Source organism: Alternaria atra, assembly GCF_907166805.1.
Source record: "Alternaria atra isolate CS162 genome assembly, contig: 32, whole genome shotgun sequence".
In the NCBI taxonomy this organism is placed as follows: domain Eukaryota; kingdom Fungi; phylum Ascomycota; class Dothideomycetes; order Pleosporales; family Pleosporaceae; genus Alternaria; species Alternaria atra.
Genome location: NW_025091331.1, coordinates 302,040 through 326,584, shown reverse-complemented (window position 1 = coordinate 326,584; position 24,545 = coordinate 302,040). Strand labels below are relative to the sequence as shown.

General features: G+C 51.2%; 10 protein-coding genes across 10 annotated transcripts; 4 read left to right on the top strand and 6 right to left on the bottom strand.

Moving 5' to 3' along the window:
• Nucleotides 1-1,238: 1,238 nt before the first annotated feature.
• Nucleotides 1,239-2,837, bottom strand: ALTATR162_LOCUS9853 (uncharacterized protein; the record flags this gene model as incomplete). The annotated part of the gene is made up of 1 exon (XM_043317489.1): nt 1,239-2,837. The coding sequence occupies one exon, from the start codon at nt 2,835-2,837 to the stop codon at nt 1,239-1,241; it is 1,599 nt and encodes a 532-aa protein (XP_043173424.1).
• Nucleotides 2,838-3,668: 831 nt separating this feature from the next.
• On the bottom strand, nt 3,669-3,953 carry ALTATR162_LOCUS9852 (uncharacterized protein; the record flags this gene model as incomplete). Its single annotated transcript, XM_043317488.1, has 1 exon — nt 3,669-3,953. One exon carries the CDS (start codon nt 3,951-3,953, stop codon nt 3,669-3,671), a length of 285 nt encoding a protein of 94 aa, XP_043173423.1.
• A 2,504-nt stretch (nt 3,954-6,457) lies between these two features.
• ALTATR162_LOCUS9851 (uncharacterized protein) lies at nt 6,458-7,272 on the top strand (the record flags this gene model as incomplete). The annotated part of the gene is made up of 2 exons (XM_043317487.1): nt 6,458-7,061; nt 7,115-7,272. 2 exons carry the CDS (start codon nt 6,458-6,460, stop codon nt 7,270-7,272), a joined length of 762 nt encoding a protein of 253 aa, XP_043173422.1.
• Nucleotides 7,273-12,006: 4,734 nt separating this feature from the next.
• ALTATR162_LOCUS9850 (uncharacterized protein) lies at nt 12,007-12,637 on the bottom strand (the record flags this gene model as incomplete). The annotated part of the gene is made up of 3 exons (XM_043317486.1): nt 12,007-12,141; nt 12,202-12,506; nt 12,622-12,637. The coding sequence occupies 3 exons, from the start codon at nt 12,635-12,637 to the stop codon at nt 12,007-12,009; spliced, it is 456 nt and encodes a 151-aa protein (XP_043173421.1).
• A 638-nt stretch (nt 12,638-13,275) lies between these two features.
• ALTATR162_LOCUS9849 (uncharacterized protein) lies at nt 13,276-13,853 on the top strand (the record flags this gene model as incomplete). The annotated part of the gene is made up of 3 exons (XM_043317485.1): nt 13,276-13,470; nt 13,524-13,634; nt 13,689-13,853. The coding sequence occupies 3 exons, from the start codon at nt 13,276-13,278 to the stop codon at nt 13,851-13,853; spliced, it is 471 nt and encodes a 156-aa protein (XP_043173420.1).
• A 366-nt stretch (nt 13,854-14,219) lies between these two features.
• ALTATR162_LOCUS9848 (uncharacterized protein) lies at nt 14,220-15,016 on the bottom strand (the record flags this gene model as incomplete). The annotated part of the gene is made up of 2 exons (XM_043317484.1): nt 14,220-14,919; nt 14,967-15,016. 2 exons carry the CDS (start codon nt 15,014-15,016, stop codon nt 14,220-14,222), a joined length of 750 nt encoding a protein of 249 aa, XP_043173419.1.
• Nucleotides 15,017-15,441: 425 nt separating this feature from the next.
• ALTATR162_LOCUS9847 (uncharacterized protein) lies at nt 15,442-16,247 on the bottom strand (the record flags this gene model as incomplete). The annotated part of the gene is made up of 2 exons (XM_043317483.1): nt 15,442-15,981; nt 16,032-16,247. 2 exons carry the CDS (start codon nt 16,245-16,247, stop codon nt 15,442-15,444), a joined length of 756 nt encoding a protein of 251 aa, XP_043173418.1.
• Nucleotides 16,248-16,590: 343 nt separating this feature from the next.
• Nucleotides 16,591-21,040, top strand: ALTATR162_LOCUS9846 (uncharacterized protein; the record flags this gene model as incomplete). Its single annotated transcript, XM_043317482.1, has 6 exons — nt 16,591-16,609; nt 16,667-16,824; nt 16,875-19,422; nt 19,862-19,868; nt 19,930-20,484; nt 20,848-21,040. The coding sequence occupies 6 exons, from the start codon at nt 16,591-16,593 to the stop codon at nt 21,038-21,040; spliced, it is 3,480 nt and encodes a 1,159-aa protein (XP_043173417.1).
• Nucleotides 21,041-21,818: 778 nt separating this feature from the next.
• On the top strand, nt 21,819-22,583 carry ALTATR162_LOCUS9845 (uncharacterized protein; the record flags this gene model as incomplete). Its single annotated transcript, XM_043317481.1, has 2 exons — nt 21,819-21,862; nt 21,917-22,583. 2 exons carry the CDS (start codon nt 21,819-21,821, stop codon nt 22,581-22,583), a joined length of 711 nt encoding a protein of 236 aa, XP_043173416.1.
• Nucleotides 22,584-23,055: 472 nt separating this feature from the next.
• Nucleotides 23,056-24,243, bottom strand: ALTATR162_LOCUS9844 (uncharacterized protein; the record flags this gene model as incomplete). The annotated part of the gene is made up of 1 exon (XM_043317480.1): nt 23,056-24,243. The coding sequence occupies one exon, from the start codon at nt 24,241-24,243 to the stop codon at nt 23,056-23,058; it is 1,188 nt and encodes a 395-aa protein (XP_043173415.1).
• Between the last annotated feature and the right edge of the window lie 302 nt (nt 24,244-24,545).

Sequence of the window (24,545 nt, the reverse complement as noted above, 5' to 3'; positions counted from 1 at the left end):
AGCGTACGCACAGATCGACTGCAAATCTCCCGCTCAAGGCGTCCCGCGGGAGCGCGCGTAAGGGCAGCCTGTCGGCTAAAAAGGAATCAAGAACGTGACCTAAGCGCGCTGTATCACCAACAGGTTGGCTTGATGCTCAAACCCATGAACTATCGTGAACTCCTGTTTGAAGAATGGAAAAGAAAAGTAGTGAGACAAATGTGTATCTTGATGATTCGCTTGGGTAGGCTCGCCGACCAGTTGCTCGCCTACTCGACGTCGCAATTAGGTTTTAGGTCGCCGTTAAGGAAAGCTAAGACATATATAATCGAGACTATGACGGCGCGCCTTGGGCGTAACTGACAATATCCGGTACTGGTGACCTTTTTTGGCCCTCTCCACATGACGACGGCAGTACAAACACGTCGGAGATGGCGACGTTGGCGCCCAAGGAATACCCATGTTGAGGAAAAACCAAGGGAAAAAGACCCTAGTTCCTGGCCCATGTTCGACATAGATCTGCGTGGGGTACTGGTAATACCGGTAAGGATGTGAAAAGGGTATATAAGCGAAGACAATATAGGTAGGGTGGGGCGGGGACGGCATGAATGCGAACTATCGAACGGCCACATGGATAGTGGTAAGCGAGATTTTCTTTCCTAAAGATGCTATAAGCACCATGAGACGACTAGTCTCATCACCTTGTGACTGCTTGAAAAGTTTATGCTGTGGGACTTGGTGGCTAAGCTAAGACATTAATGAAGAAAATGAGTATCGTCGCGCGACTCGTGCTGGGACTACCATCCCGCTGAGAACAAGGACATTATTCCCAGCGCCTAGGTATTTAGACGGGTTATGGGATAGCGTGAGAACACTGCGTTCAAGTTGATCGAACAGAATGAGAGTGCATTGCCGTAAGACCTGATTATGCTTCCTCGCCAGAAAGTATTGAAAGAAGACTGACAACGCATATGTCGTGAGCTCCGTTGATGTCGAGAAACCATGCAGTGCGACAACAAAGAACAAATGCCGTGAAACGAGCATGACAACCAGAAAGCATTCACCCCTCAACTTCGCTCGAGTTGACCTAAAAGCAACATGACAGCTAACCAGCACAAATCAAAGCACCACAGGCTGTCAAGATGCCCATGTCTGTAGTGACACACCGCTTGCTCGTCAAGTGTAGTACAGATACCGGTAAACCTTCCTTCATCCACGCAGATCCTACTCCACCTGCCCGATTTTTACTTCTCGTTCGCCTATGCCGGCCCCCTACCTAGCATCGCTCTAACGCCTGTAATCGCAAAGTCAAGCGCTCCGTCTCGGGAGCCCTGCAGGCTGGGTGCGGCGAATTTGCTCTGGCCATGCACCTGACCACCGAAGCTCTGGTCGTCATACACAATCGAGTCGTTGGCAGCCACAATGTGCCTTTGGTACAGTTCCTGCCCTTGTTGTGCATCCTGTGGCCCAGTAGCAGGATGTCCACTGCCGACTCCGCTGAGCGTAAGGCGCTGCTCTGTGCTGCCTGATCCAAATGACTTCTTCAGTGCGGGGACGGACAGATAAGACGCTGTGCCATTCTGCCAGTTGTTCACGTCCGAGCCAAGGAATTTCTGGTTGCTGTAAGGCATCGAGCGTAGGCGAGTGTAATCAAATATCTTCCAGTCGTTTGGAAAGGCCAGATCACCTCGCTGCTGCACGTTTTTGCTTCGCTCCATGCTTGCGCCAATGGTGACATTGCCGCCTGATGGTGCATTGTAGGACGATTGAACCCAGAGAGGATAGCCGAAGCTTCTAACATAGTTCGAGGATGTTGTATGTGTGCCTATTGTCGACTGACGTACGATCTGGTCGTTGCCACTGTTGCTGAGAGTCCCGAAATTGGAGAAAGTAAGCTTCTGCGTCCACATCACCGTTTTCGGTCCTGTCGGTGTGTCGAAGACCGACCTGATGTCTACGCTACGGGTGACCTGTATAGAGTAGTCCAAAGAGATGCCTTCACTGCCGTTCAAATTTCCATGTGTTGCCGACCGCAGTGTGATAGTAGAAGTGGATTTGGAGGTAGCAATGGTGCCTGTAGTAGGGTTGCTACTGGAGTCAAGCCAAAGGAAAATTTTCCCGGTAACGACCCAATTCGATTCGATTGCTGTCGTGAAGTTCCCATTCCCGTTACTATCGTCATCGATGCCGACAACCTGAATTTCGAAGCTATGGGGTTGACCGTCGTTGAGCAATGGTATGAACGGAGTGATGTCTATCTCATCATCCCGCAGTTCGAATGCATCGATGCCTACAATCGGTCTCCAGAATCCTGGCACAATGCCTCCAGTAAAGATGACAGGAAAGGGCCAGGCAACTCCAGCCAAAGTTCCGTCGATTAAAAGGCGAAGCTCTCGGAAGGGTGAGTGGCCGTACAGTGTAGTGTCATTGCCGAATGCGCTGGTGTCGGACGAAAGTACGTTGCTCCACCAGAACTCCTCAGCAGCCTGACCACAAGCAGAGATTGTGAACACAGCCTTCTTAGCGTTTTGCGGGAGTGCAACACTGTTGACTGCTCTTACTTCCGGTACGACGAATGCACTTGACGCATCATCACCAGACTTCCGTGCTGAGATTGGAATAATTACATCGGCAGGCTCGATTGCATCGTTGGCGGTGAAGAAGGTCGCGGTCAGCGTAGTGTTCCAGGAACTCGTGTATGTGTCGTCGACAATGTTGCCGAGATCGAATATGATTTTCTGTGGCGTCTTGAATAGAGCAAGGTAGCTGGTCATGTCCTTGACGTAGCTCCATATGATACCGGTCTGCGTTGGCTCGGCGGTGGAAGTACGGAATATCTCGGTGTCATCAAGGAACATCAAACCGAGCCGGTCAAATTGTCGGCCAGCAGAGGTGACTGTAAAATTGAATGTGACTCTGTTGAAGCTGCAGTCTGGTGGGCTGTATTGACCCACGAAGGGTTGCCCGTACGAATAGGCAAACGTATGTACCATCAATGTTTGCTGGCATGCATCAGTTGGACTCAGGACCGGTGGCGCAACCTGTAGGCACTCTAGAAGAGATGATTCGTTCGTAGCACGGGTTCTCAACGATACGGTCTGGGGATGGGACTGCGCAAACGGGGATGTCGTAAGTAAAGCGGAAGTAGATTGAGATAGCGTCATTAGTATTAAGAGCAGTGCTACGAGACGTGACCGTCCGTGGTTGGGTGCTGCTCGTAAAGGTAATGCCAATTCTAATAATTCGCCATTGCGCCTTGCAGAAACTCCATCGCTCTTGTGCTTCCATTCACACATGCCGAACGCCATTTTAGCAACCGGCCAGTAGTGGTTTGCTGTGTATAACGCCGTTACTCCGTTATCAGAGGTATCTTGGGAAAAGTCCAGGTATCTTGGTACACCGATGAACGCCAAATAAGAAAGTCGATGTCGATATGTGATAGCCAGCTGATTTGGGTCAGTACGTCATGGATTAGTAACGGTGTAACATGACTCACATCATCAATTCAAAAGTGCAGCAGGTGCCTCATTCAGTATGCGGCAGAAGCTTGCGGGAAGTAGGTGTTGTGGACGAAGGCTTCGTGCAAGTAGTTCAGAGGCGGACAGTGGTATGCTTGCCGTTCCGATGTCTGCTACTTCCTTGTGGATCCCCGTCGTATGTGAATGATTGCAGTGTACTCCGGCGAGCTATTATTGGCCGCCTTTGTGGTTGTCCCAAAAGCGTTTAGTAGCGTTGCGGACTATTTCGTTGTCTCCGAATCGTGTGCGATAATAGTTCATAAGAGCGAACTCGTCTGGAGGCAGAATGTAGGATTGTGGTTGAGCGTTGAGTTTTGACCAGACCACGGCGAGACGCTTTTCGAGGAATTGAGCAAGTTGCTGGTCAACGCCTCCTTCGCTGTTTTGAGCAACGTGGACAGCCTGACCGAGAGAGAGGTAGCCGTGACCTGCTATATATTCCGTGTTACCACCCATGTTGCTGTCTAATGCAGAGTATATTGGTTGGTGATGAGGCTAAACGAGAGAGGAAGGAGCGATGGTTGATAGTAGTGTTGACAAGATAAGGAGCGTGGGAGTCGAAGGGTATGTCAAGAGAGTGGTGACGGGTAGTGAGACACGGTGCAGAACAGGTGAGGAAGTAGTGCGGACAGGTAGTCTATATACGAAGGCATATTAATAGGCAGCTTGAGAATGAGACGAACCCACGTGGAGAAACAGGTAGATCCTGAACAGCAACTCATGCAGCTGCGCAGGGTAGGAGCTTAGTCGAAGCCTCAAACAGTTGGCTCCGGGAGCGTGCCGTTTTGGGCGCTGTCAAGTTGTGAAGCGAAGGAATGGGTGTAACACCAAAGTACAGTATCATCCCGCCGAATAATATGAGAGCAAGGGCCCTTGTCCGCCAGGAAGTCACAAACGGCGCCGAGCTTTGCAAGGGCAGGGCGATCAACTCCAGAGTCCAGCCGAGCTAGCAGGGGCGGACAGACGACGCTGGCGCCGTTCGAAGAGGAGCCCTTGTCCGGTGCTTTGGAACGTCAGAGGGCATAGGAACGCTCGTGACCACGGGCCAATCAAGGGGGTAACGCGGCGGCAAAAGGACGATGTTAAGGCCAGGTAGATGAATAGTGGTCTCCATCACTCGTCAGCTCAGTACCCAAAGCTCAAAGTTTGAGACTGGTGCGGTTGCAGGGTTGTGGGAACGCCGAAAACTCTAAAGGATCAACTCGCAAACCTTCCCAGGCCCTCGTTGCCAGGCGCCGAGCCGTGCTGCAGGAATTTTGCCAACAAAGTTAGGGGAAATGGGAGGGCGAGCCAGTTCATGGCAGGAGAACGCTCACTAAAACACACAATGATACTGGACAGTCGTCGTTTGCGATGTCGTGATGCAGTTCGGCAGTGGGAGTGGCGCCGGGAATTACAGACGCGTCGCCAGGCATCAGGACGAGTCGCCGACTGCAGCACAGCGGAACCATGTGTGGAACCTTGTCAGATCGAATCAGGCTAATGTAAAACGTTGAAAGACTGTTAGAGGCCGGATGCGTCCGCACGATGCCAACGCCTTTGACCACGCACTCCACCATATAGACACAGGCAATTGTCGTACCCAAGGTTGATGTGCCCCACCACTTACCCAAAGTCATCCCATGCGTAGCGAGGCGGCCGGATAATGACATGCGGTCCAAAGGAGTGTGGATAGTGGGTTGTGAAACGGTCGTGTTGGATGGATTTCAGTAACGGAGGGCTCTCCTGTTCCACCACTGCGCTATCGGTACCAGCGAACAGGTTCGCATACAGAGAGAGCTGGACCCGCACGGTCGATAACAAAGCTACGCGTGGTGCCCCCGCAATTTAGAATTCAAGATGCAGAGTAAAATACGGCCTGTGAAATGCAATACGGCACACCATGGTCAATGCTGCATGTCGAGCGTGCAACAGGCTATCACCCAGTAACGCCACACCTCGGGCGTGCTTGACGGGCTTTTGGAATTGCAAATGACCGCAGCGCTTGCGAGACATCACAATGATGTGCCTAGCCACGCGAGGGCGAAGGAGTTGAGCGTGCATCGCTGCATGTGCTGCCCATGTTCCGCCCGCAAGGAGGCGTGCAGCTAGCCTGACTAGTCATGGGCTGCAACAGATGTTTGCAGGAAACACGCTTCGAGACTCCCCGAGGAAGCTCTTGGCCACGGTTGGGCTAATGCAAGCTGACGCTTCTGTCAGGCAACTCTGAGAAATGTGCTCGAGACGCTACCCCCGGTCTGCCCTGTCTTGGATCATGGCGGTCATGTCGCAGCTAGCCAGGAACGCGGTCGAAGAGAGCTATGAACCGCAACAAGACTTCCCTATGTAGAAACTGAAGGCGTTCAGGAAATGAGACAGTTCTGGCAAAGACAGGCGAAACACTGTTGAAGCCCCACTCGACCGTCTTCGCCTCAAGCCATCAGTGCGCCTTGACATATCACTCTGGCAGGATCCGTCATGCGACACGGCGATGACAATGATACGAAGCCTGAGGCAATGACTTTGCGGTCAGTGAGTGACTCAGTAAACTCTGGGTCCATTCTAGCGTTGGTCGATGACGGGACATGTTGTGCGTCTTCAAAGTCTTCGAAACGAAGACCATGGTGTATGGATGATGCCCGTTTGCAGTACGGCATCCTCCGCGCGAAAAGTACCCAACGACGCGTGCGACGCCTACGGATAAATCAGAGTCGGCAATCGCGTTAGGAAGTCTGCATGCGCGAGCGGTCGATGGTGCCACGGGCATTGGTGTGGCGACGGTGAATGTTCGGGAAGCGGAGTTACGTTGACCCGCGCGCGGACCCTGGGTAAATTGTAGGGCAATGGTGACGCTGCAATAACGTTAGGTAGCTTTGGCGAGGACTTTTGGAACCACAGCGCTGCGACAGTGAGCCTGAGTCGAACATTGCCCCACGTGAATACCGATTCACCTGCCGCTGTAATCTTCGCCCGCCCATGCCATGAAGCCACGAGTTGCTCGCCTCTGGACTGCCCAGCTGCCGTTTGCGCGTGCCGCCAGAAGCGCCGCATCACGACCATCAGCGCCCTTCCTTCGCAACTTCTTCACTTCTACCCAACCGGGCGCCACGTCCAGACTAGCAAATAACTCGCTCGAGCAAAGCGCCCTTCTCTTCTTCCGCTACCAACGCTCAGCTCTCGGCCGCCGCTTCCGGTCCCTGCGCTTCAAGAGTGACAAGCCTACTGTTCAGTCGCACAACCCCACGCCACACCTTGGCAGTCCTGAGCCTGCGCTCTCGGTATCACAGCGGCTCAAGAAGCTCTCTCGCGAATATGGGTGGACGGCGGTAGGAGTATACCTAGGACTATCGCTCATCGACTTTCCCCTCTGCTTCATAGCAGTACGCTGGCTGGGAACCGACAGGATAGGCCACTATGAAGAAGTGCTGAAGAATGCGCTTTGGAGTGTCGTCCGCCTGGTTGTTCCAGATGCGGGCAAAAAGCCAGCAGAAGCAGGCGTCGAGGAATCCACTGCCGAGGCCACTGCGAGAGAAGGTTATGTTGAGGCTGGAAAGAGTGTAGGACACAACGGTGGGTCAAACGCATGTATGGAAACCCTTTTACTCTGGGGCCGTCAACAACGCTGACAACAACCACAGCAATCTGGTCGCAGCTCGGCCTAGCCTACCTCGTGCACAAATCCCTCATCTTCTTCCGCGTACCACTTACCGCAGCCGTCCTTCCCAAGGTTGTGAAAACCCTGAGAAGTTGGGGCTACAACATTGGCAAGAGAAAGCCAAAAAGTCCACCCGTCTAGTTTCGAACAGACTTTCACACCCAACCGCTACACGGCCCGTCGAAACCACTCCTTGTACACTCATGCATTCACGACTCTGTAATAACATACACATGTAAGATACGAATGTAAGACGAGTAGCTCTGTTACATTCTATTACTAGCGCTCCAGCACATCTAACGTCCTCTGACGTGGCCATGATGTACATTCTTGGTCCTTGCCCTAGAATGTCTTCACTATAGACAGCAATTACCGATATACTAAAATCAGCTCTTCTCCACCTGTTTCCCCTTCTCGTACCAAGTCATGTCAACTTTCCAATCTTCAAGAGGTACTCGCGCCATCGTATTCCTACTTTCCATTGAAGAGCATTCAATTCCGACAGTTAAACCCGGCATCTTACAACGAGGATCGTTTCAGGCCTCCCCCACCATCGCTCGCCAAACCTTGTCGGTCTAGACGTGCCGCGGAGTGCTCTCCGCACACTGTCTTCAAACCTAGCGCAACGACCCCGCTGCTGGGAATGTTGTTAGGAGAACCTCAATTGTCGACAAACCCGCGATTACACAGGGAGCACCTTGTGCGAAGTAAAATACCAGCCGTGCAGATAGAAGCGGTAATATTATGCACAACATATAAGGCGTGCAGGGGAACATAACCTAATCTTCGACTGTACCGACCATATTGCCTTTGCCGGACATGTATCTTGGGGTTTGTGGTGTAAACATACTGAGCCCAAGCCATCGGCATCGGAAATACGCAAGCGCCCACCTGTTCTTCGTATTGTGAGCTGACCTGGAACACGGTATCGCGATCCCGCCAATCTTCGCCCCAGTTGTGGATTTTTGTCGCGACGCGCATGGTGTGCTCACCCGAGCTTTACCCAGACACCCAGTTCACCCTTTCACGCATCGGGCCTTTTCGTGTCGAAACTTTCCTCACGCTCGGGATTCTTCCTACACTGTGAATCTCCATGCTTACCCAATTCGTACCCTGAAGCCGTTCACACCGATGTATATGTTAGCCTCGGAGGCATATTTTCGAAACCTTGCACACTTCTAATCGATAAAGTATGTGCTGCCAGAGCAGTTGATTGGTATCTCCACACTCCGTCTCCGTCACCCTCGTGCCGTCGGCTTCGGCGCTTGCCGATAGATTACTGTATACCCTACTCGTACTTCTCCTGGAGCCCAACCTGTCGGATCCGAGCTGAAAGGCTTCCGAGATGGCCAGAACATGTATCCTGGTACAATTACCACAAAAGCGCCAGTTCTCGCCACATCCACTTGGAAATCCTTGATCGTGATGTGATAGTAACACAGACACTGCGGTAACTTGTTTCCGATGAAACGCGTTACAAGCATTCATGGTTTTTTTTTTCTTGACAACGATGCCAGCTTCGCTTCGTGCCGTGGACAAGGCATCAGCCGCAAACCTGCAATTGTGACGAACTGCCGAAGTCGGGTGCCAGGGAAATGATATGTCTCAACGGGACAACAGCATTGACGGGAGCTAAAAGTTTATAGCTTTAGCGAAGACGTCACATCACGATATACGCGGAGAGTCCAAAAAAGGTAAGCAATGCCTCACTTCTCGAGGATCGCATCTAGACCTCCATATGCGGATTGAGACAATGCTATTGACTATTCAAAAGATTGGTAATATGCTGAAATGAGTTCGGTTATATCGGATCAATACGGGAAGCTAAGGTGATGTGAGTTACGGTTGTATGTCCCAGGAAATCCTTTCGAGGAATGAAGAACGCAATATGTGTGGAGTGGCTGTGCCTGCAATTCCCCCCCTACGGTCATCCACAACCAGAACCAAGGCTCCCCTATCAGTACAACGGCAGCGGATAAGCTGTATACGTGCTATCGTGTCATCAGACTTGAACAATGATGGACATGTGTGGTAATCGGTCACCGGATCTACCAGTAGCCGTGCCGTCCTAGGAAAATAACATTGCAGAAACTGCCAGATAATTTAAAAGCGATTCCTCACGATATCATACCAAAAAAGCAAAGAGCTCGTACACATGGAATGTATGAACGCAATGAGACCCGAGTAGCCACAAAAGAAAAGGCAGCCAGGTCAATTAAACGCTCACGTGGTCTTTCTTGGAACATTCTTAGAGGGCTTATATCGAAGTTGAGACTGTTCGAATAAGCGTGACAAATTGGTTCCTGGTTCTATAGGAGATAGAGATGCTGATTGTTGTACAGGCGAGGTTATTGCGCGTAGTTCGTTTCGAACATAGAAAACGACGTAAGCACATAGTCGTAGGCCGTAAAACATGCGCATGTCATCTGAGGAGTTACAGATGCATACATGTCAGTGCAATGCGACGCGCTGGCGAGGATAGTACGTATACAGTTTGTATAGCGAGAGAGCTGTACAGAAGAGAAGAAACTTCGCGCGCTGCGAATTTCGCCCAAACCACGCTTGCACGTGTCCACGCTAGACTCAATGGCTCATCCCTGCAAATGCCCCTAACCCCTTTGATCCACTACAACCACCAGCAAGCCTCACCTAGACTTCCATCCTCACCCGCACTATGCCAACCCACACTATGACTGCCAATCTTGTATTGCACATGCTACAATGAAATTTGCCGACCCTGAATCACCATTACACACAGGCATACCATGCCCCGCCTCCCGTTTCGCATTTTCCGCCTACCTACTACCCGAGCTGCGCGTCGAAGACGCATGTACACCATGTTCTTCATCGTCTTCGTAGTGGTAGCCTTCATCTTGCCTTTTTACATCATCTACAAACCGCCAAATGTCCTCATCCGGTATTTCCAGCGCAGGTGGCCTGACGTACTATGGCACGTGCCCCTACCCAGTCGATCAACGACAGCAAAAGGAGGAGAGAAAGTCATTGCGTTGACCATTGACGATGCGCCGTCGGAGTATACGCGCGAGATTATGAAAGTCCTAGAGGAATATGAGGCGCACGCGACGTTTTTTGTCATTGGCGGGCAGGTGCGTGGAAGAGAAGATGCACTCCAGAGTCTTGTAAAAAGTGGCATGGAATTGGGAAACCACGCCATGCACGATGAGCCGTCTCGGTCTCTGAGCCCTGAAACCCTTTTCGCAGAGGTCACGCAGGTAGAAGGCTATATCAACGGCACGTACGATGCCGTGGGGAAACCGCATCCGCCGCGGTACTTTAGACCTGGGTCTGGGTTCTTTAGCACGAGGATGAGGGCGCAGATTAAAGAGATGGAGTATCAGATGGTGCTGGGTAGTGTGTATCCTCATGATCCGCAGATTGCTTATCCAAGTGTTAATGCGAGGCATATACTTAGTATGGTGCGTCCAGGCAGCATCATTATTTGTCATGATCGGAGGGAGCGGACGGCGCCCATGTTGAGGAAGGTCTTGCCGGAGTTGAAGAGGAGGGGATATAAAATTACGACTGTGTCGGGGCTGCTTGAGGCGGCGGGGAGGATAGGGTGATACAAGGCTAGGCAACGAAGTTCGCACTACCGGAAAACGCAGTACTGAAAGATGAGTAATCAGGGAGCACACCACCGTATCGAGACAGAGACCAGACTTCAGGAAGGTATGCTTTGTGGTATCATGGATGCATATAAAGCTCGTCTCATACAAGGGCTTCCTACCGATGCCATACATACCTTACGCTGAATCCACAGCGCGCGATGCCACAAGATCACTTCCTGATGCCACGACCAGAAGTAGCTTACGAACACGTAATGATAGATGTTCATAATACAGGAGTACACCTGAGGTCTACAATATTGAGACAGCAAGCCTTGGGGTCGCAATCACCTGTAGTATTACAGGCAGCAAAGCGATGCAATCAATACCAGATTCCCAATAAATGTAAACTGTACACAAACCACTTACTTCATGTTCGTATTCGTGTATTGGCTGCGGGTTCTGCGTTCAGATGTCGTCTTTTCTAGCTAGAAATAGAGCCAGTGATTCCTTGGTACTCATTGAGTAAATCGTATCCAAATGTTGGCCCAAGAGTTCATCAATAGCCATCGTTCCAAGCATCAAGAGTGTATAGCAGCGGCTTATAAAATAGAGGTTATCCAGACATGCACCTGCAAAACAGCAAACACGGTGTTTACGAAAGACAAATACACTGACACTGTTATACCGAAATACTTGACAGGAATGCTACCCTGTTTTCGCATTAACACTTACTATATTGCAACAAGACTCAAGCGAAGTTCTTCTTCATCGCTGGTAAGCAGTAATGAAAAATATGAGAAGGACGTAGTTTGTCTTCAACGGCTTTGAACTATGTGAGTGGCTGTCACACAATTTGCAGCAAGCCGTAAACAGAAAACCAACCACCTCGGTTGCGTAACACCCATGGTAATATTACGTAGTAAAGGATTGTAATAAATACATATAGCTATAGCTCTTAGCGAAGGCCACAAACATTGTACAAGAGTAATTGTTGCGAGGAGAGGGAACACCGAGTGGTGGTTTGAGTTTTTTAGGCAACTGCCCAAGCACATCTAGATACATCGTTCTGGTAAGCATGACTGCAAACAGAATAGACAAGACAACATCACAGTCATATCATGGAAAGATAGTAGTGTGAATTATTTACTTCGTATTCATTGAGGTATATTACATCATAATGGAAGCAAGCCCTTTATCAAGCTTCTTGCTAGCTCTTGTCATCTGCATCATTCATTGATTAAGCAATCAATCTAAACCGCCATAGATGAGAATCCCTAAACTCCTCTGCCGTTATGGGGCGAGACGCTTAGTCGAAGGGGTTGGTGCGGGTTCCCCAGTAGGTGAGGAACAAGCTGAGACCGACGGTCTCAAGGACGCGGGCAAGAGCGCCGACGGCGATGGTGTCCATGGGGCGCTTCTCGGTGACGACCTGGGAGACGATCTGTTTAGGGTTATGTTAGTGTATGTTTGGTAAGTTTGGTTGACATGTAGGATGACGTACTGAGGGAGCGGCGGAAGCGAAGAAGATCAGGGAACCGAGGTAAGCAGCACCCTTGTAGGTGAGAGTTCCGGTAGCGTTGATCAGAGCACCAACACCGTAGGCCTGGATACCAGAGCCGAGGATGGAGCTACCCCACGATGCGGCAGCGGTAGCGGCCTCCTTGGTGTGGAAGTACTCCTCCTTGGAGTTAGCCTGCTGCGCACGGCGGTAGGCGTCACCGAAGACGGGTCCGAGGACGGCGAGGGAGACAGCGTGGTTGAAGGCCGTGCCGAGAGCGATGGCAGAGGGCTTGACGGGAGGAAGGTCTGAGATGAACTATTAGTAAGACTCTTATATTCTGATGGCAAAGCTGCCGAATACTGCGCAATTGCTTGTGCGAGTGCGGGCAAGAGATTGAAGACAGATAGAGGGTATATTTACAGTGTAGAGAAGCCATTGTGATGGTAATGTGTGGTTGGAGATGAGGTTATGGAGTGGGAGAGAGTAAAGTAGAGTTTGCTTGTGGTGATGGTTTGCAGGAGACAAGGAATGCGAGCTCTTTTGTACTCGTAGCCGCAGCGTTGGCCTGCACCTGACATTCGTATGACGTAGATGCCAAGACCCCACCCATCGTGGGCAATCGAGCCAGAACCTGGCTTCAGCCGTCCCAATTGACGCAAGACTATCCACTTGCCCTGGAGCGGGTCTGGACTGTACGCCATAGTAACTTTAGCATGCCCACAATACGGTCAAAGACTGGCTTTTCGTCTTTCGACGTGCTTCCTTCGCGCATCTTTCATTCAGGTACGTCACTTTTGAGGTGGAGGGAGCAGGGAGCTTGGGCCCACTATCCCGTCTGCCAGTAATTTGCGGCTACAGGCTATTCGCTCCCAAGGATTTAGCGCTCGCATCCCCCTCGGTTGCCTCGACAGGTACACCTTGCCTTTGCGTCGGGGAGGAGATGATGTTCCCTCTATCCTTGTCGCGCCGCTGCCAATGCGCTTTCGGTGGTGTTTTGCAGCACAGTGAGCGCATATCTTTGCTTTTGAACCAATTGCCCACTCTACGCGCTCAACGGAGCTATCTCCTAGCGGCATGATGATACCAAAGAGGGCCTTTGGGCTCGTCATGTGCCTGCTCCTGGCAACAAGCCTCTTACTTTTCTCTCGAACTGTTGGACATTCGCTCGCTGAGTACTTCTTTGGGCCCTACGGACCGGTTATTCCATACACCACACACATCGTGTTGTTCCAATTCAAAGATGGCACAAGCAAATTCGCTGTCAAAGAGGTTAGATGCTCGCAAGACTAACGCCGATGAGCGACGCTGAGACCACTTCTTAGGTGATTGCGCAATTTTTCGGTTTGAAGAAAGCATGCATACATCCAACTATGCTGAGGCCATACATTGTGTCAATTTCGGGTGGGAAGGATATCTCGACTGAGAATCTACAGGTATTCAGCACCATAAAGTATGGACATTGTTAACATTCTGACCTCGTTCACCAGAATGGCATCAGCCATGCTTTCGTTTTGCAATTCCATTCCATAGAAGATCGTGACTACTACGTTAATGATGATCCGGTCCACAAAGCCTTCAAAGAGGCGGCAAGTACAGCGCTAGAAAAGGCAATTGTGGTCGATTATCAGAATGGGGTGTTCACGAGTGTGTGATAACATCATCAGTAGGCCAAGAATCGGTCTCCTTTGCATTGGGAAGTGATAGCGGGCAGCAACGAGTTTCGACGTGCTAGGGTCTTGGACGAGACCTTTTGACGTTGTTATCACCCGGTGCATATGGAAAGTACTGGAAACCGAGGAAACAAAAGACAAATGCATAGTCAAAGCTCATATCAAGATATCGAATTCTCCAGATTGAAGTACAGTCCAATGAACCTAATTCACCGTCCAGACTTGTTCCTGTTACCAGATCCAGTCCCTGATGCTGGAGCACGCCTTGGAAACAAACACCACCCGAGGTCCATGTCCAGAAATGCAGCCAGCATTCTGAGTAAGCTCAATCCTTGGATGTCTCATTGCCTAGTCACTCTCGTCTTCGTCCTCATCCTCATCCTCCCCCCTCTTCTTTTTACACTCCTTCCTCTCCTGACTTGTTGCATGATCATGGTAGTTACACAACTCGGGCGAACCAACCAGATCACGTCCACCATGTGTATACTCCGTGTATCGAGTCAAGACTTTTGTCAAGAATCTGTGTGGTAGCTCTTGGACATCATCGAGCGACCAGCAATCGGCCCCACTCCAGTAGCAAAACGTATCGACCAAGAAGTGACAGAGCGGGTCATTCTCCCCCAAGTTGGCGAAAGCATAGCCAATGTACGCAAAACTGGGGAGTTCGGATTTGTCGGTGATGTTTTGAAAGAGAGTATTCAAGCAAAGCCGCTTCAACCTGGATATATCGTATTTGTCGCAGAAGACGTAGAGACAGACAAGTACTTTACACTGAAAATACTCATTGTCGTCGTCACAGTATAGCGCAAGTAGTTCGGGCGAGTCGACTTCTGTGGGAAGTCTGTCGAAGTAGAGCCAATGCACGAATAGCTCAAAGATATTCCATGCGGTATCGGAGAGAGTGACGAGATTTTCGTCGGCTTCTTTGAAAGACCCGGTTAGGGCAGCTCGGAAGAAGGGCGAATGGTAGACCAGTAGGTCGAGATGCACAGTGAAGCACCTTTCCTTGCTGCCGACGATGATCTTAGCGAAACTGGTGTCATAGGTACTGTGTAAGGTTAGTACGATGATTGAAACGAGTTTACAACGACTTACGATATACGTGGTCGTGTCTGTTCTCGCTGTTGCTGGCTGCTGGGCGTCATATTGGCTACCAAAAGGATTGTGGGAAGTGGATGGAGGAAGGAGGTAAACGAGCTCACAAAGGTTGTCTTTTATATGCTACTGGTCTGCGTTATCTTGAAGTTGCCGCCGTGCTCACATGAGTGTTTTGCCAGGTGAGAGAGTACTTCACCACTGCGTACTACACTTCGACATCCGGGTGACCTCGACAACTCAAGCGCATAGATGAGCAAACACCCAACTCAGGTGAGATGAACGGAGTGATATTCCGAGCAGACCCATGAATGACTTCTCAATTTTACAAGAAATACGGTACATATCATATAGTATGGTTAAAAGTCAACCCTTCGCCTCGTGTTGGTGCAGTATTGGACATGGGTATGTTGTACATTTACACATTTACTACAGAGGCCTCATAATAGCCGATTCCTTATCTCCTGGCTGCATTTTACTCCTTGACCAAGTAATCTTCCTTCTTGTTCTCCTCTGCTGGCTTCACTCTTGGCTTCGCTCTTGGCTTTGCTCTTGACTTCACGTTCGTTGTCTTTCCTACTCGTACGATCTTGTTCGGGAACTTGCCACTATCAACCTCCTCAAAGTAATGCATGTCCCTCTTCATCTGAGGCTCGGGATATACCTTCCTAGGCGCGGGTAATATCCTGTCATCCATACCCTTGGCATGTTGTTTCCGTAGTATCTGTACCATTTTCCGCAAGCCGTTGACACCATCCTTGCGGAACTGTGTGACCTTCTTAACGTGTGTTGCGATTCCTGGGCTCAAGCCTAACTTTGCCGGTCTTCGTGCTAGTGTCTTTGCGGTCATGGCGAAGCGCATGTCTTTTGGACCGTCTACGAGTTCGAGGATGGCGGATTCGGCCTGGTCTTCTTTCATGGGCTCAATGCGGAGGACTCGAGTATAGCCGCCGGGTCTCGCTTCGTAGCGCTTCCTTATGGGGCCAAATAGCTTGGGTACCATTTCATTTGGTTCCTGACATTGTCAGTTTGCGCTCTTCGTAGATGTTCTTAGGCGTGTCATACGAAGAATATTTGAGTCGCTCTCTGCCGTGTCGCCTCCGTATTCTTCTTTCCAAGAGTAATCAGCTTCTCCGCTAACCGCTGGGCTTCCTTCGCCTTGTGCCATGTTGTCGCTATCGTTTCGTGCTTGAAGAGCGATGTGACGAGGTTTCGCAGGAGCGCTTGGCGATGCGACGACGACCGACTAAGGTGGCGATATTTCATGTGACCGCCTGCCATGACGGGCAATTGGTTCTATATAGGCCGGGAAGGGTGTGGAGGGCGTCCTGGTGATGCTGCGACACCTCAGCCTCTTGCACTCCGCGATACCATGGCCCGCGAAAAGTTCGGGCATCGGCGGTCGTTTCCCCGACCCCACATCCCTGCACGGCTTACACAAGCAGCAAGCACTTTAGCACTAATCCGATCCGTGACCCAAGCAACGCGACGGGACGCGTTTCTTCTCTTTACGCGTTATAAGTGTGCCTGCACCCACCCACCCCTCACTCCTGCACACTCTTCTCATACACCCATTCTTCACGATACCCTGACCCAGATACCCCTACTACTTTTCTAATTCAACATGTTCGTTCTCAAGCGTGGTATGTACTGCCTGTCCTTCACCGCTGCAAATCTTCACCGCTAATAGTTGACTTCAGATGGACGCAAGGAACGCGTGCAGTTTGACAAGATCACAGCACGAGTGTCGAGGCTATGTTATGGCCTCGACCCAGACCATGTTGACCCGGCCGCCATCACAATGAAGGTCATTTCTGGTGTCTACCAGGGTGTCAACACCGTCCAGCTCGACGACTTGGTACGCTCTTGAACGTGACTATTCCTACTCCAACGTCTAACAGACGACAGGCCGCTGAGACAGCCGCCTACATGACCACCACACATCCCGACTACGCCATCCTCGCTGCGCGTATCGCCGTGTCAAATCTTCACAAGCAGACAAAGAAGCAATTTTCTCTTGTTGTAGATGATCTGTACAACTATGTCAACCCCAAGAACGGCAAGAGCCAACCCATGATCTCCGATCACATCTACAAGGTCATAATGGATCACGCCGACGAGCTCAACTCGGCTATCGTGTACGACCGCGACTTCAACTACCAGTTCTTCGGTTTCAAGACGCTCGAGCGTTCATATCTCCTCCGCATAAATGGCAAGGTTGCCGAGCGCCCACAACACATGCTCATGCGTGTTGCTGTTGGCATTCACGGCGAGGACATCGAGAAGGCCATCGAAACCTACGACTACATGTCGCAAAAGTACTTTACACACGCCTCACCCACGCTGTTCAACGCGGGCACACCCTCACCACAAATGTCGTCATGCTTCCTCATCGACATGAAGGAGGACAGCATCGACGGTATCTACGACACACTCAAGACCTGTGCATTAATTTCCAAGACCGCTGGCGGTATTGGTCTTAACGTGCACCGCATTCGTGCTACTGGCTCATACATCGGTGGCACCAACGGAACATCCAACGGTCTCATTCCTATGCTCCGTGTATACAACAACACTGCTCGCTATGTCGACCAAGGTGGCAACAAGCGTCCAGGTGCCTTTGCTATCTACCTTGAGCCATGGCACGCTGACGTCTTTGGCTTCCTCGACCTACGCAAGAACCACGGCAAAGAGGAAGTCCGCGCTCGCGATCTCTTCTACGCTCTGTGGATTCCTGACCTCTTCATGAAGCGTGTCCAAGACAATGGCAACTGGACACTCATGTGCCCCAATGAGTGCCCCGGTCTCGCCGATGTCTACGGTGACGAGTTCGAAGCTCTGTACGAGAGCTACGAGAAGCAGAACAAGGGTCGCGAGACTGTCCGTGCCCAGAAGCTTTGGTATGCCATCCTCGAGGCTCAAACCGAGACTGGTAACCCCTTCATGCTCTACAAGGACGCTTGCAACCGCAAGAGCAACCAGAAGAACCTTGGTACCATCCGCAGCTCTAACCTGTGCACTGAGATTGTCGAGTACACCGCTCCCGATGAGGTCGCCGTTTGCAACTTGGCTTCTCTTGCCCTGCCTTCTTTCGTTGACTACAAGCGTGGCGAGTTTGACTTCAAGAAGCTCCATGAAGTCACACAGGTCGTCACCCGCAACCTGAACAAGATCATTGAGGTCAACCACTACCCTGTTGAAGAGGCACGCCGCAGCAACTTCCGCCACCGACCCATTGGTATGGGTGTTCAGGGTCTTGCTGATGCCTTCCTTGCGCTCCGCCTTCCTTTCGAGTCAAACGAAGCAAAGAAGCTCAACATCCAGATCTTTGAGACCATCTACCACGCTGCTCTCACTTCCTCATGCGACATCGCAAAGGAACTTGGTCCCTACAAGACCTACGAGGGATCTCCCGTATCTCAGGGTATCCTCCAATACGATATGTGGGATGTCACACCTACTGACCTTTGGGACTGGGCGTCTCTGAAGGAGAAGATTGCTGAGCACGGTGTTCGCAACTCATTGCTCATCGCGCCCATGCCTACTGCCTCCACCTCACAAATTCTGGGCAATAACGAGTGCTTCGAGCCATACACCTCCAACATCTACTCTCGCCGTGTCCTCGCTGGTGAGTTCCAGGTCGTAAACCCATGGTTGCTCAAGGACCTGGTCGACATGGGTCTGTGGTCTGAGAACATGAAGAACCGCATCATCGCCGACGGCGGTTCAATCGCCAGAATTCCCAACATCCCTGAGGAGACAAAGACCCTCTACAAGACCGTGTGGGAGATCTCACAGCGAAGGATCATTGAGATGGCTGCCGATCGTGGTGCTTTCATTGACCAGTCCCAGTCACTCAACATCCACATGAAGGAGCCTACCATGGGCAAGATCACCTCTATGCACTTTGCTGGCTGGAAGGCTGGTCTCAAGACTGGCATGTACTATCTCCGTACTATGGCTGCCTCGGCTCCTATTCAATTCACTGTCGACCAGGAGGCCCTCAAGGTTGCAGACACCAACATCGCCAAAGCCCTACCCAAGGTACGAAAGCAACCGGGATTCCAGCCTGAGGCTATTCGACACTCACCTGTTACCGCTTCGCAAACCCCGTCATCAGCGCCCCGCCCAATGTACGCCATCAAGCCCACCAACGGCGAGACTAACGGCGAGACTGAGCAAAACGGTGTTTCTACACCAATTGCTATCCCACCAGTAACTTCAGAGAACCGCAACGCTCTCGCAAGCAAGCCGTTCAAGGCTGATGTGGAGGAGGGCGACAGCCCGAAGATGGTTGCTGCCGATGCTGTCTCCAAGCCAGATGAGGAGGTGACCAAGAAGGACAAGCAGGAAGAGGACTCAAAGGATGACAGCGAGGCACGAGATGGCGATATCTACGCCGATGCCGTCCTTGCTTGCTCGATAGAAAACCCCGAGTCTTGCGTCATGTGCAGTGGTTAGGTACAGCGATTTACATGTCTTAAGTGGGTCGTAGAAAGAGCAGCGCTCTTACGGGATTATTATGGCTTGCCCGAGCGTGGGTTTTTGCCACGGGGTCTTTATGAATGCGAAATGGCGTTGGTGGTCTCCACGGGTAGGAAGCTTGAATTAACGCAAGGAGGCATGAGTTTATGAGTTTGGACATGTTTATCGTCAAGCAATATGTAGCGAACATGTTTCTTCGTATGCACACCTGAATCTTCCTGTACGTCTGTGATGTCCTCAGCAACTTTCCTACGCTGCAACTCTAGCGTGATTTGTTCCGAAAGCCGCGGCTCAATTCCGACCGAAAGCTACATCTTCCCCACATTGCGCCCTACAACTATCACACGCCCTGGGAAGTACATACTGCTCCGCCTACTTTACCAACACTCACTGCTTTAAATCCAGTGAAGCTTCCCCGTACGTATTCCTCATAAAGCGAGCTCTCTAGACAAGAAGCTAACATACCATCGCTCCACAGCTCACCCAAGCTCCGACTACCGCAGCCCCACACGCCCTCCTCTTGCCTACTAGCTACAACATATATGCTCGCCCTCCGCTCCCTCCGTCCATTTACAACCCCATTACGAATACCATTAAACTCCGTCTCGAAGTTCCAACCACGCACAATGGCATCGTCTACCAGTGCTCCATTGCAAGAATGGCTCGTCATTGTACCTGACCATGCGGGTGCGCTGCAGAAGCGTCTGGGGAGCAGGCCAAAACATCTCGAGGGGTTGCAAGCTGATAGGGATGACATGTGGTTGTGGGGTGGTACGTTTCTTCTCCATCCATTGTTTCGTCCATTCCTCTTCGAAGCTAATATTGTATCTGTCGCAGGAGCCATGCTCGAAGAACCCATCAAAGAAGGCGACACAAACCCTCCTAAGATGAAAGGCTCAGCGTGCCTAATTGGTGCCAAGACGAGAGAGGAGGTTGTGGAGAGGTTGAAGCAGGACGTTTATGTCAAGGACGGTGTGTGGAACTTGGAGGAAGTGCAGATTATTCCGTTCAAGAGTGCGATTAGGAAGGCTTTGTAAATGTCATAGCACCCTTTCTCTTCCATCCTCCATGGCCCTAGTAGCAATATGCGATATGTCTTGGATAGGACTAAAAGCTAGAAGACTACATACATCAAGCGCATGTACCAACAGTGAACGGCTTCATACTGAGTGTTTGCAGGCTTCCACACAACTCACTTGGACTATCTCCGTACTTCCTCTTGTATGGGTCAACTGCAGGATGCGATATTCACTCTTTCCCTATATAACGCATCATCTTTACTGTTTTGCCGACTATACTCATCTCGAGCTACCCTAGTACAACATTTCCAGTCCAACTTCCTCCAAGTCAGTATTGTGTATGTCCCAGAAATTTCTTCAACTGACAATCTCCATAGCAAGCTCGTCCAAGGCCCAATAGCGACCATCACTATCAAGCCATCCGGCGCCGTCTACCGCATCCACAAGGGCCTCGTCTGCTTCTACTCAGCCTACATCGAGCGCGCACTAGATATCCAGGGTGCTGACGAGTCAACTATCGATGAAGACGTCAGTGAATCCACCATGAAACTCTTCGTCGACTGGCTTTAGGTAGGCAAGCTAGGTGTGGATAGTCCCACTGTCCAAGCCATGCTGGATTGCCGCGGTCTTCGGGTACGATTGTATGGCGCCCTCGTTCCACGCAGATATCCACAACGTCACAATTGATCATCTGGTTAACAAGAAGATGGTGCCTAGCTCTTGGTGCGTCAAGTTCGTCTTCTAGAGTTCATCCAAGGATGACGTGTTGAGAGAGCTGTTCGTTGAGCTGGAGTGTAGCTATGGGACTGGGGTGCTTGATGCCTTCAAAGTTCCGGCAGAGTTTGTGAATATGGTGGAGGGTAAGATAGAGGAGTGGGAATTTGAGGAGATTAGAGAGTTTGAGGCTTGTGAATGGCATATTCGCCGTTCGAAGGAGGAGAGATTGGGGGTGTGATAGGATGGCGAGAGATCGGGCTTGAGTGATTGGACTCGAGGCATTATAGTCGGTTGAGATGTCTCGCTGCTTGTTAACATACGATGTCGTGGTCTGTCACAAGAATTGGTTGTGGGAAGTTCATCGTTAAGGTACGAATAGGTTGTAAGGTCTTACTTCACTTCATGTGGCTCATGTATCGATGTTTCTCTTTGGCCAACGCAATACGTTTCTGGTACTATTTCATCGGTGAGTGGCGGGGGTACTATGACAAGATTGCTGAATTGGTTGGGCTTGTGTGTTCTACTCTCAAATTCACTTTTGAGCTAGCTACCTATATAGTTCTTCTCGTGGTAGAACCTTTCCTCACCTTTACACCACCACAAGTACGCAGATTCATTTCAACCCGTGGACATGGAGAATAACACACAACTATCTCAGGTCACGCCTGTGCTCGGGTACGTATTCATTCGCTAAGATGGATTTATCGCAGTTACTGACGGAATGAAAAGTGTAGCTACCAGGGGCGAAGTCGTTACGATCCTCATCGGTCCCAAGAAGAAACGTTATATAATCCACAAAGACATCATCTGCCACCACTCGGAGTACTTTCGAACCGCATATAACGGGCGCTGGAAAGAGTCGGATGAGGGTGTCAGCCTCGAGGACGTCGAAGTCGAAGTGTTCAACGTCTTCGTGCACTGGTTGTACACGCAGCAACTTCCAGAAGACAAAGACTTCCGCGATATCGCCAATATCAACAACAAAGGACAGATCGACAACGAAGATCATGAATGTGACACTGTGCTGCTTAAGGCGTTCGTCTTTGGAAATCGATTCCTCGTCGCGGATTTCGAGCGCATTACTCACAACCGTCTGGCCGACTGGCTGACAGATTACATTTTCGGCGTACCGTACGAGCTTGTCATCTTGGCCTATGAGGTTTTACCAAGCGACAGCCGAATCTTAGGCGCAATGGTCGAGATGCAATGCCTGAATTGGTCACCGCGCGAGGACGGGAATGAAAAAAAGCAGATACGCGTTAACCTTCCGAAAGACTTCCTCATTCAAGTAATGATCAGGCAATCGGAGCTTCGAGACAAGATCAGCCGAATGTACAGACATGTAGAAAGAACGGATTTCTACATGCAGGAAAAGATTGAGGGGCTGGGCAAATAATGCATCCTCCCGACGTGCAAGACATGCAAGACGTGCAAGACCCATTCAGGCTATCTGGAGCTGCGCGAGTTACTTTCTTCGTAGCTTGATCTCGTCAAAGGCTCATAGAAGACTTGTACAAGTCAGGAGCGAGCATGTAGTTTGAATACCATATCCACGCCTCTCACAACATTGGCTTGAATTGTAAAGTAGAATCTCAAGACAAGAAAGTGACACTTGGTATAGAAGACACAGCACTCACCATTGCAAGAAAGAAGCTCCATTCGATACTAGGGTATAAGATGAAGAAGCAAAATACCGTATGCCTGTCCCGCCCGCCCAACCCCGTACTAACGCCTCCATCGAAGTCTCCAGTAATCCCCTTCCCGTGCTATTAATCCGAATATCGTGACACAGCCCAACCCACAACGCCTATGTTGGTATCTCGGTTTCGTAACTTCAGCATTCGTGCGCCTTGTCCAATGGGACTCACTCAGGTTTGAGCGTTCGGCGCCGGCTTATCTTCATGCTCCTCAACAATGGGGCTCGCTGGCGCCTCATCCTCGTCACTCGCTTCCCTCGCATCTTTCCACTCTGAGCTCTTCCGGCTGATCCTGACAGGGCCCATGGGGTCGCGTGGGCTTGCGAGTGGGCTGGTCGGGGTGGCTCGCATGCTGCTGATACTATCAGTGCGGCCGTGGCCAAGGAGCCCGCTGCGAACACTGAGACCGTCCGCTTGTTTGGTCGCGTAGTAGCTGTTGCGCTCGCTGGGCAGTACCGGCGCGGTAACACCAGATGCTGAGTAGACACTCGCACGTTCGGCATTTACGAAAGCACCGACGTTGCTTGGCCTGCTGGAGGGCGAGTATATGGTGTCTGGGTTGGCTGAGAGTACGCTGAGCGGCAGCGACTCGCGACTGCCTCCGTAATGCGATGAAGGGGCTAATGCTCGCATCGAGGCATTGGTATCCACGGAGTTGCGACGGCGGCGTTTCGAGGATGAGGCGAGTGTGAGGATGGACGCGTTGTCGGTAAGGATGTTGTTCGCGGTCGCGCCTTGGTATGAATTGGGCTGTTGCTGCTGGGGCGCCAGATGCGGCGGTATAGCTGAAGGCGGAGGGGATGCGGGGAATTGGTGCGAAAAGTGGACGGGCGTGGTACTTGAGCCTGTCGCATTGTTTTGGTTCTGCGCCTGGCCAAGGTTAAGGATATTCGAGGGCGCGGTTGATTGTATCGTCGTCAGGGTTGTGGTGAGGGAGTGCTCGGAGCCATTGGGCGACGAGAAAGTGCTGCCACCGTTGACGAAGTTGCTGCCGCCTGTCTCTGCCTTTGACCTTGACGAGTGTACTGTCTCGGGGACAGTCGCTACTGTAGGTGCCGTAGACTTGTTGCTTTTCTCTACTCCCTGGCGCTGTCCCGCTGCTGGTTCCTCTATGGACGTATAGCTGTCATGCGATCGCTGCGTTGCGGGTGTTGATGCGGAGGAGTTGTCGGCTGGCGCTACATTGGTGTTGATGTAGCCAGACTCGGGATAGGGGTTGTTCTTCGCGGCGCCTTTCTTGGTCGTGTTGCCCTTTTTGCCTAGAGAGTCGGAGGACGAGGGCTTGAGGTTCGCGAGACGCTTCATCCAACCCGCGAAGGGTCGTTTGCGCGGATGTCGGTCTTTATATCGCGTTAGCATACCGAGCATAATTTGTCGACGGGACAGTGCAAGTGGTGGAGGGGAATGTAGTTTTTTGGGTAGTGGTCTGAAACAATGGCTGTGCTGGACTAGTTGGCCGTACCATGGGGTCTCGATGCAGCTTCGGCCGTGGCCATTATGCCGGCTGCCAAATATAGAGTGCCGGTGGTGAGTGAAGGAGGTCGTTGGTCGATGGGCTAGTTAGGCGCGGGATGCCACGTTCGGTCTCGGAATATTCCACGTCGAAACTACTGGAGTAATGGGGACGCGCCTGTTGGTTGCTAACTTAGTGTGTGCGCGTG